At 50.7% G+C, this 11,983-nt stretch overlaps 1 protein-coding gene and 1 long non-coding RNA gene across 3 annotated transcripts; both read right to left on the reverse strand.

Annotated features, from left to right (window-relative positions):
- Nucleotides 1-1,065: 1,065 nt before the first annotated feature.
- Nucleotides 1,066-2,375, reverse strand: LOC136463326 (uncharacterized). Of its 2 annotated transcripts, XR_010760990.1 has the most exons (4): nt 2,347-2,375; nt 2,028-2,249; nt 1,671-1,938; nt 1,066-1,571 (listed from the first exon to the last, which is right to left on the reverse strand). It is a non-coding gene; the product is annotated as an uncharacterized lncRNA (long non-coding RNA). The 2 variants fall into 2 exon arrangements; XR_010760989.1 differs by having other exon boundaries at nt 1,066-1,938.
- An 816-nt stretch (nt 2,376-3,191) lies between these two features.
- On the reverse strand, nt 3,192-6,448 carry LOC136463327 (uncharacterized). The gene has a single exon (XM_066462329.1). The coding sequence runs from the start codon at nt 5,976-5,978 to the stop codon at nt 3,558-3,560; it is 2,421 nt and encodes an 806-aa protein (XP_066318426.1). The 5' UTR covers nt 5,979-6,448; the 3' UTR covers nt 3,192-3,557.
- Nucleotides 6,449-11,983: the final 5,535 nt, after the last annotated feature.

Consider the following 11,983-nt stretch of genomic DNA (forward strand, 5'->3'; position numbering starts at 1 on the left):
ATCGATGGCGCGACAGAGCCCTGCCACGTCACCGGTCAGTGATTCCGGTCGTCGCCACGTCAGCACGCTGGCATTTGGCCGCGCTAGGGCAATAGGCGCGACCAAAAGTGTTAGTTTAAAAAAACAGACAGTGTTAGATTTAAAATTAGTTTTAAAAAAGTGTTAAAATTAAAAAAAATCCCTCACGCCAGACATGCACACTTGCAGTCAGCAGGGCTTGTTTGCGAGCGAGCGAGCTAACAACATGGACATGGCACCGTCGACGTCCCAGATACTAAGGGTGTGTTTAGTTGGGGAGGTGAAAATTTTTGGGTGTCACATCGGATGTGTCGGAAGGATGTCAGGAGGGATTTTTGGATACTAATAAAAAAAATTACAGAACCCATCAGAAAACTGCGAGACGAATCTAATGATACTAATTAATTGATCATTAGCACACGTGGGTTACTGTAGCACTTACGGCTTTTCATGGACTAATTAGGCTTAAAAGATTCGTCTCGCGATTTTGTCGAGAACTGTGCAATTAGTTTTTTTTTCTATATTTAGTACTCCATGCATATGTCTAAACATGCTCTTTTCCTGTAGAAGGAAAAAATTTGAAAACTAAACCGGGACTAATTCGGTTCAGTTTGATTACGATCGGGCACAGGGAATCAGTCACAATCCTGGCTGGCTTCGTACTGGCATGGCCTTTTTCTCCCCACCCCCTGCCCTGCTTTGGCCTACTACTAGATCCTAAGAACACACCTAAAAACAGGGGAGGCTGGAGGAATGGAACGCCGCTTTGATTTTTCAAATCGTTGCTGCACATATTTTCCACTTGCTTCCCCATGCACTACTGACTGTGGGTAGGGTAGGTCTCTTTCTTTCATGCACAGGGATTGATGAGATGATGTAGATGTACACACTCCCTCCCTGGCCTGCTTGTCTATGTCCACACTCGCAGGGTCGGTCCATCCAATACTCATTCGTGTATTTGCTGGCTGGCAGGGGTGGAAAAGGCAAGGCGAGCAAACAAGGGCTTGCTTGATTGTGCAATGCCGTATCATTAGTCCAAGATGAGGAAAAAAGTGGCTCCTAAGTAGGACCCACCCAACAAGGAGAGAGAGAGAGAGAAATACCAAGCGAGCGAGCCAAACTTTATCTGCCTACTGTCTCAAGGACTGGAGGACTCCCAAAGCATCATATTCTCAACTACTCCTACACAATATGTGTACAAAATATATAGTACACCAAGTTGCAAAAAGCTACCCGGGAAAAAGGCACAATACACCTATTCCTGCAGCAGTCGGTCGTACCGCTGCTACCACTTTAACAACTCCTCTCATTAGAGTCTCCTCCTCCTACACTACGCACACAGCTCTCTCCTGCAAGCCAAGCAGTGCCGGCAGGCCGGCTGACTGACACTGGAGCGAAAAGAAAGAAAAAACAGCAAGGACGAGACGCCATGCACACACACACGCCGCAGCAGGAGGAGCAGGAGCAGCAGCAGCAGTCAGCACGACCGCTTTACTGACCACCGGCGGACGGACGCATTACCCCGAATGAATAATTACCCCCTACGTCGCCGCCTAATAAAGTTGAAATGGTAATGATCCGTCAGGTAAACATGTGCTCGGACAGTGATTCAGGATCATCAAATGATACGGGCCACGCCCCATGTGTCTTACCCCATGTACTACAACAGCCTGTACGCCGCAGGCTTTTTCGCTCATCCTTCAGTCCTCCCTCCCTAATGGACCTTGTCCTTGTTGCCCGTCGTCGTTTGAATTGATTTGACGCCTTTCCTTTCCTTTAGGCAGCAGCTTACTACCATCCATGAGCACTTGAGCAGGTTTGTTTGCTATGCAGAGCAAGAGGAGTCGCTGCCTGTCCTGGAGGTACTCCGTACGTACTCGTATGTGAGAAGGCAAGCAATAGCAATACGATAGTACACGCCTGCAAAATGAAGAAAAAGCGAATGATTGTCAAAGACTGGCCCTGATTGTGACGGGTGGCATGGAGATGGGGGAAGAAAGGAAGCCTACCATGGCAGATTGGCATGCCATGTCTGCGCCTCCGACCACGGCTTTTTCCCTTCCGGCCTCCGTCCGGTGCAATCATATGGGCCGTGCAGCGAACGCCGGGCAGAGATGGACGCAGAAGAGGCGACGGCGAGGACGACGGCGATCATCATCAACCCACATGATGGCGTCCTTGCCAAGAAGCCAGCAGTACCCGTGCCGCTCGGCGGCCTCAGCCTACCCACCCTGGTGAAAACAGTAAATGATGTATGGGTAGGATCCAGAGAAAGAAGTGTAACAGGTGAGTGAAAGGTCTATCGTATTCGTAGGGGCAGCCTCTCACCTTGATCGCCGGCCGAATTGAAATTGCAGGCCGTATCGTATCCTATCTCAAAAGTGACGAAGCTATTCATATGTAGTACCTCCTCCGTACTAAATTACTACTTAAATAATAATATTTATATGATAAAATAATAATATTTATAGTGCCAACTAAATATCATTAGATTCTTCATTAATTAAATTTTCATATTATTACTTATTTGATGTCATAAATCTTTATAATTTTCCTTTATTATTTTGAACAAACTTAAGATGCTTTACGTCTCTAAAATTTTTGAAATGCCTTATAATTTAAAATAAAGGGAGTAGCAAATTTTTGAAATGCCTTATAATTTAAAATAAAGGGAGTAGCACGTATGGATTTGGAGAGTGAAAAAAAAAAACACCCCCTTCTTGGCTAACGCAGTAAGTTTGTCCTGCCATTGATTTGCAAGCTACGAGGTGAGGCACTATTGATTTCACATATGTATCCGGCCAAGCTTCAATGATGCACAAGATGGTTTCACAGAGAACACATAAGTTTGTTTCACAGAGAAAATACCAGTACTCCGAAAACAAATTACCATTAACATTCAGAGAGCAATTTCTGCCAAGTATTACGAGTCCCTGCTATGTTTATCCTGGTAACCAAAAATAAATTTACGCTTTTATTCTTATCAGTATATTGATGAATAGAGCGGAGCAACGTGCTACTAAGTAACAATGTATAACTTACTAGCAATACGTCTAGAAACACAAAGAAACAAACAGCTCACAGTATGTGGCAAACCTAGGTTCTAGCATTCACAGCTGCATATAACATTATTTGCATATAAGAACCAAAATGGTTATATATTCTTTCTCATTCCGTAGCATCACCGATTACAAACATATCGACAAGAAACACTTCAGTTACTCTCTGCAACCTCAATGGTCCCATAGTATAGTAGAATCATATATGGCAAGGCAAAATACAGTCATTCGCTAACCAAACTTGATGATCAAGGTAATAATGCATATCTCCTCCATCTCATGCCCAACTCCTCACCCCACCAAAATCTAGAGTGAGGAAGCAAGAATTAACAATACGGGCAAAATGAAGAAATTCTAGAAGCGGAAGCAAAGAGTAGGGTAACAAAAAATTCTAACAATTCCTAGGGATCAAATTCTACAAAATGCAAAATGGGAAAAAGGAATAAGAAAACAATTAAACAGGGATGTTTGTTACACTGATTATGGTTCCACATTGCCAGGTAAATTCGCCATATCATCATCCCCTTCAGCAAGTAACTCTGCATCCTTGTCTTCATCGCTAGAGAAGTCCCTCCTCTGTAGCTTCGAATTTGCAGCAACAAAAACCAACCGGTGTGCTCTATCGTTGCCACTTGCCAAGCTCCCTGGTGCAGAGAGCCAGCGCACCATTGACGGCGTGCATCTGAAACCCCTGGAGGTTGCATGGAGGAAGATGAGCCGCACAGCTACCTTGCCCAGCGACTTGAGCTCACTCAGACATGTCTCCCAAACAAGCCTGCTGCTCTGCTTATTCGCGACCTTCATCCTCCCTGTAGAGGGGTCAGGCTGCCTCACCTGCACAGCTTGTGCATACAACGGGTCCAACCCATCTGACCGCCATTTCATCAGCTCCATCAGAACTAGGTGCGCCTCTTCCCGGGACACCATTCTAGTGATCAGCCTGTCGACATCTTTCTCCTGATCAGGCGTCAAGCACTTGAACGGAGGGAGGTAACGCCCACTGGCATCCTTGACAAGGTAGAGAGGATCCAAAATGAAGGCGGCCGACCAGGCTGGGTGGTAGTTTTTTCTAAACCTCTTCTCAAGCACATTCAGAACAGTACCTTCATCAATGTTGAACTTCTCACACCAATCTCTAACCTTGCTACGCAATTCCTCCCATAGCGGCAAGCACTGCCCAACAAGAGGCCGATCAGCCTCCATCTCCTTCACCATATCCATTATCAGCTTCACGAGCGAATGCGCAGCATCAACCTCTATCCAGAAAGCCTCACTGTGCACCATCTCCCCAATCTCCCGGGCAACCGAGTCATCGATGCACACGAGCTTGTAGGAGTCCTCTTGCACAGCACGATGGAGCGGGTGTGCAGAGTTCAGAATGTCCTCCAGCATCTCAAAGGCCGCACGGCAGTTGCTGCCATTGCCGTTAAATGGCACATGTGCGACACGAAGAAGCGAGGCATGACCGAGCTCTTGGATTTGATGCTTGTGCAGCAAAGACCGCACCGTCTGTTTGGCATTGAAGTAGGCAGCAAGCTTGGCAGACTTGGCTGTGGCAGAGCGGAAAAGCGACAGCTCCCTTGCGAAGTCCCGCACCAAACGGGTGAAGCTATGGATTTGGCAGCATAGGTTCACCATCCAGTAGTTCTTGTTCTCAAGATCACGCAGCGCCTTTGATTTGAAGCGGTCAGAAACTATGCCTGCGCAACGGTGGAGGTCGTTGGAGGAACCTGAGGCTGAGACGGAAGCCACGGCGTCGAGCATCAGCTCCTCGGCGTAGTCTGAGGGCGCCATGGCGGGTACCGGCACAGCGCGGTGGAACACGGACGTGCCATTTGGGAGGTTGACAGAGAGAGTGACCACCTTCTCCCGCCAGCCGTCGGCGGCAAGCTGGAAGAAGAGCGCGTCCCGAACCCGCGCGGTGGCGTCGGCGCGCGCCTCGGCGAAGCGGGCGTCGAGACGCGGGCCAGCAAGGTCGGCGCGCTGCAGGTCCGGTAGCCCGACATGGCGGAGGAAGGCCCGGAGCTTGGGATGGCTAGCGGCGGAGAGGGATACGCCAGGCGATGACTCTAGAAACCAGTCGGCCAGCAAGGCGAGCGCCGCGTCAGCCTGGAGCTTGGGCATCATGGCGACCGGCGATGCCTTGGGTGACTTAAGGCGCTTGACGCTGTCCTCGAGCCTGGCGAGAGCACCCAAGTCGTCTTTGCCGCCGGAGAGCACGAGTGCCGACGACTGGTGTGGCGGAGGGGGCGCCGGCAGCGCGGGCAACGCCGGAGAGTAGACCGAGGACGGGTCAACAACGACGAGGTGATGATGGTGGGACACGGGGTCCGCTGGCGTGTACGCAGGCGGCATGGAGTGGCGTTTGCGGTTGCCGGATTGTTGTTGGTGGTGGTGGTGATGGTGGTGCGGATTGGAGTGGTGGTGCTGGTGGTGGCGCGGCGAGGAGGGCGCAATGGAGGAGATGGGGACAGGGGACGAGGCGGTGGAGTTGGACGGCAGCGCAAGCTGCTGCTGCGTGGACGTCGGCGACGGCTGCGAGCCCGAGGCGCCGGCGGGTCCCGGCGGCGGGCCAACGAAGTTGGGGCAGGTGCCACGCTTGAGGTGCTCGGAGGCGGTCCGTGACGGGTTGGAGGCGGAGAAGACGGCGGAGCAGAGGGCACAGCGCAGCTTGACGGCCTTGGGCGGCATGCCGGTATCGACGGGCGGGATAAGAACGGGCTCGAGGTGCGCCCAGTACCAGGCGCCCTTGCCCTTGACCGCCTTGGCCCGCACCGTGAGGAGGGCCTCGTAGCGCTTCTGCGCGGCCCGCGCGGCGGCCTCCTCGCCGCCCATTGCGGGCGCCGTAGCCGCCACCGAAGCGGCGGCCGCCTCCTCCTCCTTGGCCGTTGCCGTGGACATGGCCGCCGGCAGGACCGATCGCCTCGCCGCCCAGCGAACAAGGGGCAGACGAACCGACCGACCAACCAACCAACGATCCGCGAACCGATCGCGCCGGGCCGTACGGAGAAAAGAAAGGGAACCACCCCCTCTTCCTTTCCGGTCACCAACCCGCCAATCGAATCCCGCGGTGGCGGCGGCGTGGAATTCCCCGCGGTGCGCGGCTAATGCGGGAGTCGGCACCCGGCGGCGCGCGCGGACGGCGATCGTAGCAGCGCATTGGGCGGCGGCGGCCGCGGTGGGCCGTCCATGGGCGCGCGGGGGCCGGGGGGTGGGTGGGGTATTTCGTGGAGGTTTTGGGGGGTTTAGAAACGAGGATGATTTGGGATGCGGGAGAGGAGGAGAAAACAATGAAATGCGATGCCGGGGCGAGGTAGAAAGAAAGAGAGAGAAGAAAAAGGACTGACAGGGACAAAAGGAGGAGGACGAGGTGGATGAATTGAGAAGCGTCTCCCCCTCGCGTGTGTCCGCCAAATACCAATATATATAATACTCAAAGATAATTTAAATTTAACTATGTTTATATAAATTTTTGAATAACACGAGTGATCAAATTTAAAATAAAAAAAATCAAACAAGCTATAATTTAAAATAGATTTAACATATAATATATATACAATGAATATGATACTTTTCTTTTTCAGATGTTCCTCTTATATATATTGTTGGTATATAGGCAGTTTGCCTTCCTCTGCATATACAGTGGCATGCCTTGCCAAAAATGCTGGGGAGAGGAAAGGCAAGGATCAAGATGCCCTAAGAGGGAGAGTGAATTAGGACTAATTCTAAATTTTCTTGCAATAGTCAAATCCTACGGATAGCCCAATTAACCCCTTGTGCCTAGAAAAGTGTTTCTATCAAACTAACGCACATAAGGACTTGCAACCTATGTTCCAAACTTACTCTAGCATGTACAATTCTATGAATGTAAAGACAAGTATTGAATTGCACAAAGTAAATACTCAAAGTAAATGCTCAAAGTAAAGAGAGAGAGGAACGCGGCGATGTTTTGCCGATGTATCGGAGAGTCGCCACTACTCACTAGTCCTCGTTGGAGCACCCGCGCAAGGGTGTAGCTCTCTCCTTGATCCGCGCAAGGATCAAGTGCTCTCTACGGGTTGATTCTTCGACACTCCGTCGCGGCTGAATCATCCCAAAGCCGCTCACAACTTGAGTTGGGTCACCCACAAGCTCCGCCGGGTGATCACCAAGCTCTCAACCACCACCAAGCCATCTAGGTGATGGCGATCACCAAGAGTAACAAGCACGAACTCTCACTTGACCACGCGAAGCCTAATGAGAAGATGGATGCACACTTTGCTACTCTTGATTCACTAATGAGGCTACTCTCTTGGATTCTCAAATCTCAATCACCTCACTAGGACCTTACTCTTCTTGGCACTCACAAACGTGTTTCTCAGCTGTTGGAATGAGCAAAAGTGAGTCAACACACGAGTGGAGCTTCTATTTATAAGGCAGCCTGAAAAACGAACCGTTATGAGCTTCTACGGGGTGACCGGACTGCTCCGGTCATGTTGACCGGACGCTCCAGGTCAATTCAACCCGCGAAACAGTAAAAATGAGATGACCGGACGCTGGCAGGGTTCGGTCAGCACTGACCGGACGCGTCCGGTCACATAAAACCCTTACTGGAACCTTACTGGACTCGACCGGACGCTGAACCCTCAGGAGTCCGGTCAGTACTGACCGGACGCGTTCGGTCGTAGATTCCCTTCTCTGGAACCTTACTGGAGTCGATCGGACGCTGCCTTTCAGCGTCCAGGTCACATGACCTCTTCAGCGTCCGGTCGCACCGAACGCAGACAGCTGATCAAATGAACTCACCGGACCCTGCGGCCAGTGTCCGGTCGCACCGGGGCCAGCGTTCGGTCAGCATTTGACCCTCCATTCACTTCCAACTCTCGATCATATGTGAATGAAGTTTGCTCCAAAGGATCTTAGGCATTTCATAGGAGCTACCTAGAGCTAGTTTTAACAAGTGTGCACTACACCTAACTCACTAGACTCAACTAGGTCAAGCTACCCGTCCATACCCCCCTTAATAGTACGGCCAAAGGAAAAATAAAGTCCTAAACTACTCTAAGTGTCACTACAACTCCAATCGACACTTAGAACTAGTCATCCTTAACCTTGTCATCTATCCTTTGAAAACCGAAAATGATTTCCATCGTAGGGGCATGACAACTTTGATTGTCCAATTGATCTCCATTACCATGACCTAACTTAATTGCATCTATAAAATACACGTTAGTCATAGTAATCTTGTATTGTCATTAATCACCTGAAACCCAACTAGGGGCCTAGATGCTTTCAATCTCTCCCTTTTTGGTGATTGATGACAATACCACCTCGAGTATGTGAAAGAGTGAGGTTTTTGACGGGCTTGGTTCATATAAGCTTTTGTCGATAGGAACAAAAGTGTTAGTCATGCTTATATGACCCAAGCCAACACAATGTACTCAAAGAATATAAATTAAGCATGAGTACAAGTAACAAAGCTCATTTGCATCGGAGTATAAACGCGGAATCAAAGGCAAATGAGCATAACACAAGTGATATGACATATAAATAATGTAAAATAGCAAGCACACATGTCATATTTCACAATCACATAGATAGCACTATCACATATATATAATAGTATGCATGAAAGTAAATACACGAATGCATAAGTAATAGTATATCACACTAAATCAAACTCCAAATGTATATAATAAGCTAATACTAGATAACTAGCTCCCCCTAAATCACGCTCCCCCTGAGTCTACATACTCGAACCCTCTCCCCCTTTGGCATCAAACCCTAAAACCTAAGGGTCGGTCGGCGGGGCTGTAGCGGATGAGTTGGGCGCTGAAGTGCGTGGGGCAAGCTTGAACTGGGCACCATCATCATCTGACCCTAAGCTCTGAACTGACTGACCCTTTGTGGCAGGAAGTGTCGCTGAAGCGGTCTGGGTCTGAGCTAGGGCTAGTGCTGCCTATGAAGCTGCTAGTATGTCTATTGTAGGATCTGAAGAGGCGACAGATGAGGGGAGCCTCTGAGTAGTCACTATGACTGGGGCTACTATAGAAGGATCGGCAGTATGCATATGAGGCGGTGTAGGCATGCCAGTCAGCTCGCTGAAAGATGCTTCAAGACTCCTGGAGACTGACGTGTCAGGCACAAAAAGCGAGGGTGACTACTCTGGTGAGAAGCCTGTGTGATATGGAGTGAACTGCGGGACAACCACCGGGGAGGACAACCACTGGGACACCTGAACTATAGGTGAAGCAAACTGAGCTGGAGGTTGTCCCTGACTCTGAAGTCCGCTGGGCTGTATAGCTGGAGTCGTCATGGTAGAGGTAGGCTGAGCAAGCTGGGGCGAAGGCTATGGCAGTGGGGCCTCAAGTGCTGTCACTACATGCTGCATAAAGCCCATAAGCTGCTGCTGCATGAGTATCTGCTGCTAATACATCTGCTACTGCTACTGCTGGAGAAGTTGCTGCTGCCTCTAGAACTCGTCCTGACGAGCCTGGAACTGTGCAAAGTTGGCAGCGGTCTCCTATGCCTATCGTGCCTGATCCTGTTGCATCTGCTCAAGAATGGCAATCAGTGCAGGGTCCATCTGCGGTGCTGGTGGAGCTGAGCTAGAACTGCCGGCCTCTGCATCATGTCTACGTGGAGGCATCTGAGGAATCGGCAGATAGTCATCATCCGAGCTATCACTGGACTCGGTCATCTCCTGTTGTGCCTCAAGCTACTCCTCCTTAGTGGCGACAATGCCTCTAATGATCTCGTCCTGCTGAGTTGCTGACTCTGGAATATCTAGGACGACGACTTGGGATGAGCTGGAGCGTGTGGAGTGCTGTGCCTAATCCTCTATGCCATGTTATATGTCGGGAAACTCTGTAGTGGCAGCCCTATACTCTGCAACCAACTCAGGGGTCCTGACTGTGCACACACTGTAGCATCAAGAATGTGACCCAATGTGCATAAGGAAGCTATCGGCAACCCTTGAAGCCCTCAGCAATAGTATCCTCCATCTCTAATAGAAGGAGGTCCCAAATGTCGAATACAGTCTGCTGCATCAGGGCATTAAGGAGCCAGAGCTATAAACAAGTAAGACCCTCCCTGTATCCCAACCTGGGAAGCAGTGTCCTCCTGATAATGGCCTCAAGCATATGAGCTGTAGGAGTTAGGTCACTGGGGTTCCTGCTCGACCCCTCACCAAAGAGCTCCTTGAAACAATGTCGCACCAGATCTGTAGGGGGCACCAACCCTCCATGAGGACGCCTGGGAGGCTCCTGCTGTCCATAGCATACCTCATGCAACTTGACAGGCTGATCCTGTAACCTTAGTATCTCCCGGGCCCTGAAGCTCATCACTCTGTAATCTCTGCCGTTGAATGCAAAGTGTATGAAGTTGTGATGCGGATTCAACATAGAGTGAAGCATAAAACTGCCGAACCCAAGATGGTACATAAACTCCTATCCAGCCAATCAGATCTGCAAGCCCCGGCAAATATGACAAGTAGGGGCGGATGTGCTCTCCTAGCTACTGCCACAATAGACTCCAAACTGTAGACCCTCTGTGATCTGAACACTGCCCCACTGTTGATATAAGCATTATAGAAATCCTCCTGGAGCGACGTGTAGAACCCCTCTGCTGCTCTCTCATCCCTCCTCAGAGGAAACCACACATCGAACTCAACAAATCTCAACTGGCGAACCTGTCTGGCTGTGGCGGCCCTCAAGTCAAGGTGTACCACTGGAGACGGAACCCTATAGTCTGGGCGGTGGACATGAGCCCCTGTGCTGTGTAGCTGGCCTCGGTGGAACTATAGTACTGGTCCGACTAGAGCGGCGTAGCTAGGGGTGCCAGCACGATCTCCTCGGCCTGCTGGCCCTCCTAAGTCTCCTGAGCTGGCTGAGGCTCTACTGGTGGGGGCTGCTGTTGTGCCTCCTGCTGGGACTCCCCCTGAGGTCGAGCCTCCTCAATAGCTAGTCGACGTCCTGCCATCATGACAGTCCTAGGTGGACCACCATGAAGACGCTCAGCCTCCTCAACTGCTGCCCTCTGTGCTGGTGTGAGCTGTGGATCTACTATGACAACACCACTACGAGTGCCTCCTCTCTCGGCACGCTCTGCGGCCTTAGCGACTGTAGCTGCTCTCGCTGTCTCTGCATCGGGGTACTTGTGCTTCTTGGATGTCACCAGCTTTGTTGACTTACCTTTCGATCCTGCAGGCTGGCGAGGTGGGGGCCTCCGATCATCATCACCTAGGCCACCACCAACGTTCTTGGTGCGAGCCATCTGATCTGACAAGAGGGTGAACTGACGCTGATGAAGATCAACAGACAAACTGACACTCCCAAGGCTTGGCCTCGATCCTTACTCACGAGCTTGGCTCCGAGTTGACTGACAATTGCCATAAGAACCTCAATAGCACCGACTCGCTGCACGATAGAATAGATGGATATACGAATAAATACAATATATCTAATAGATGCGAAAACCTAGGAAGCAAGCAATGTAGGTACGAAATTGAGATGATGGGCAAGCTACCTGACGAATCAGCGATCCGAGAAAAGGAAAGACGTCACGCGGGGGAACCCTCGAAACCAGCTGGGGTTAGGGTTTTTGAAGCTCTACGAAGAGTTGGTCGTGGATCAGTGACAATGACGAAATTAGGGTGGTTGCGCAAAGGATGAGTAACCTGATGAATTGGCAGAAAAAGGGCCTTACCAAATGAGGAGGTAGGGTTAGGGCTAGTATGGCACTTGCTTGAGCAGCAGGAAGACTGGAGGCGCCGGATCCATGGGCTTGACTTCAGCGTGGCTGCGCGGCGAGGCTCGACAGCGGGCTCCTCTACGGCGGCACGGTGGCGAGCGAGGCAGGGGCGAGCGCAGGCAGGGGAGGCGCAGTGGCGTGCGTGGATGGCGCAAGGAGCTCGGCTACGGGGCTAT

This window comes from Miscanthus floridulus, chromosome 7 (genome assembly GCF_019320115.1).
Source record: "Miscanthus floridulus cultivar M001 chromosome 7, ASM1932011v1, whole genome shotgun sequence".
Lineage (NCBI taxonomy): Eukaryota > Viridiplantae > Streptophyta > Magnoliopsida > Poales > Poaceae > Miscanthus > Miscanthus floridulus.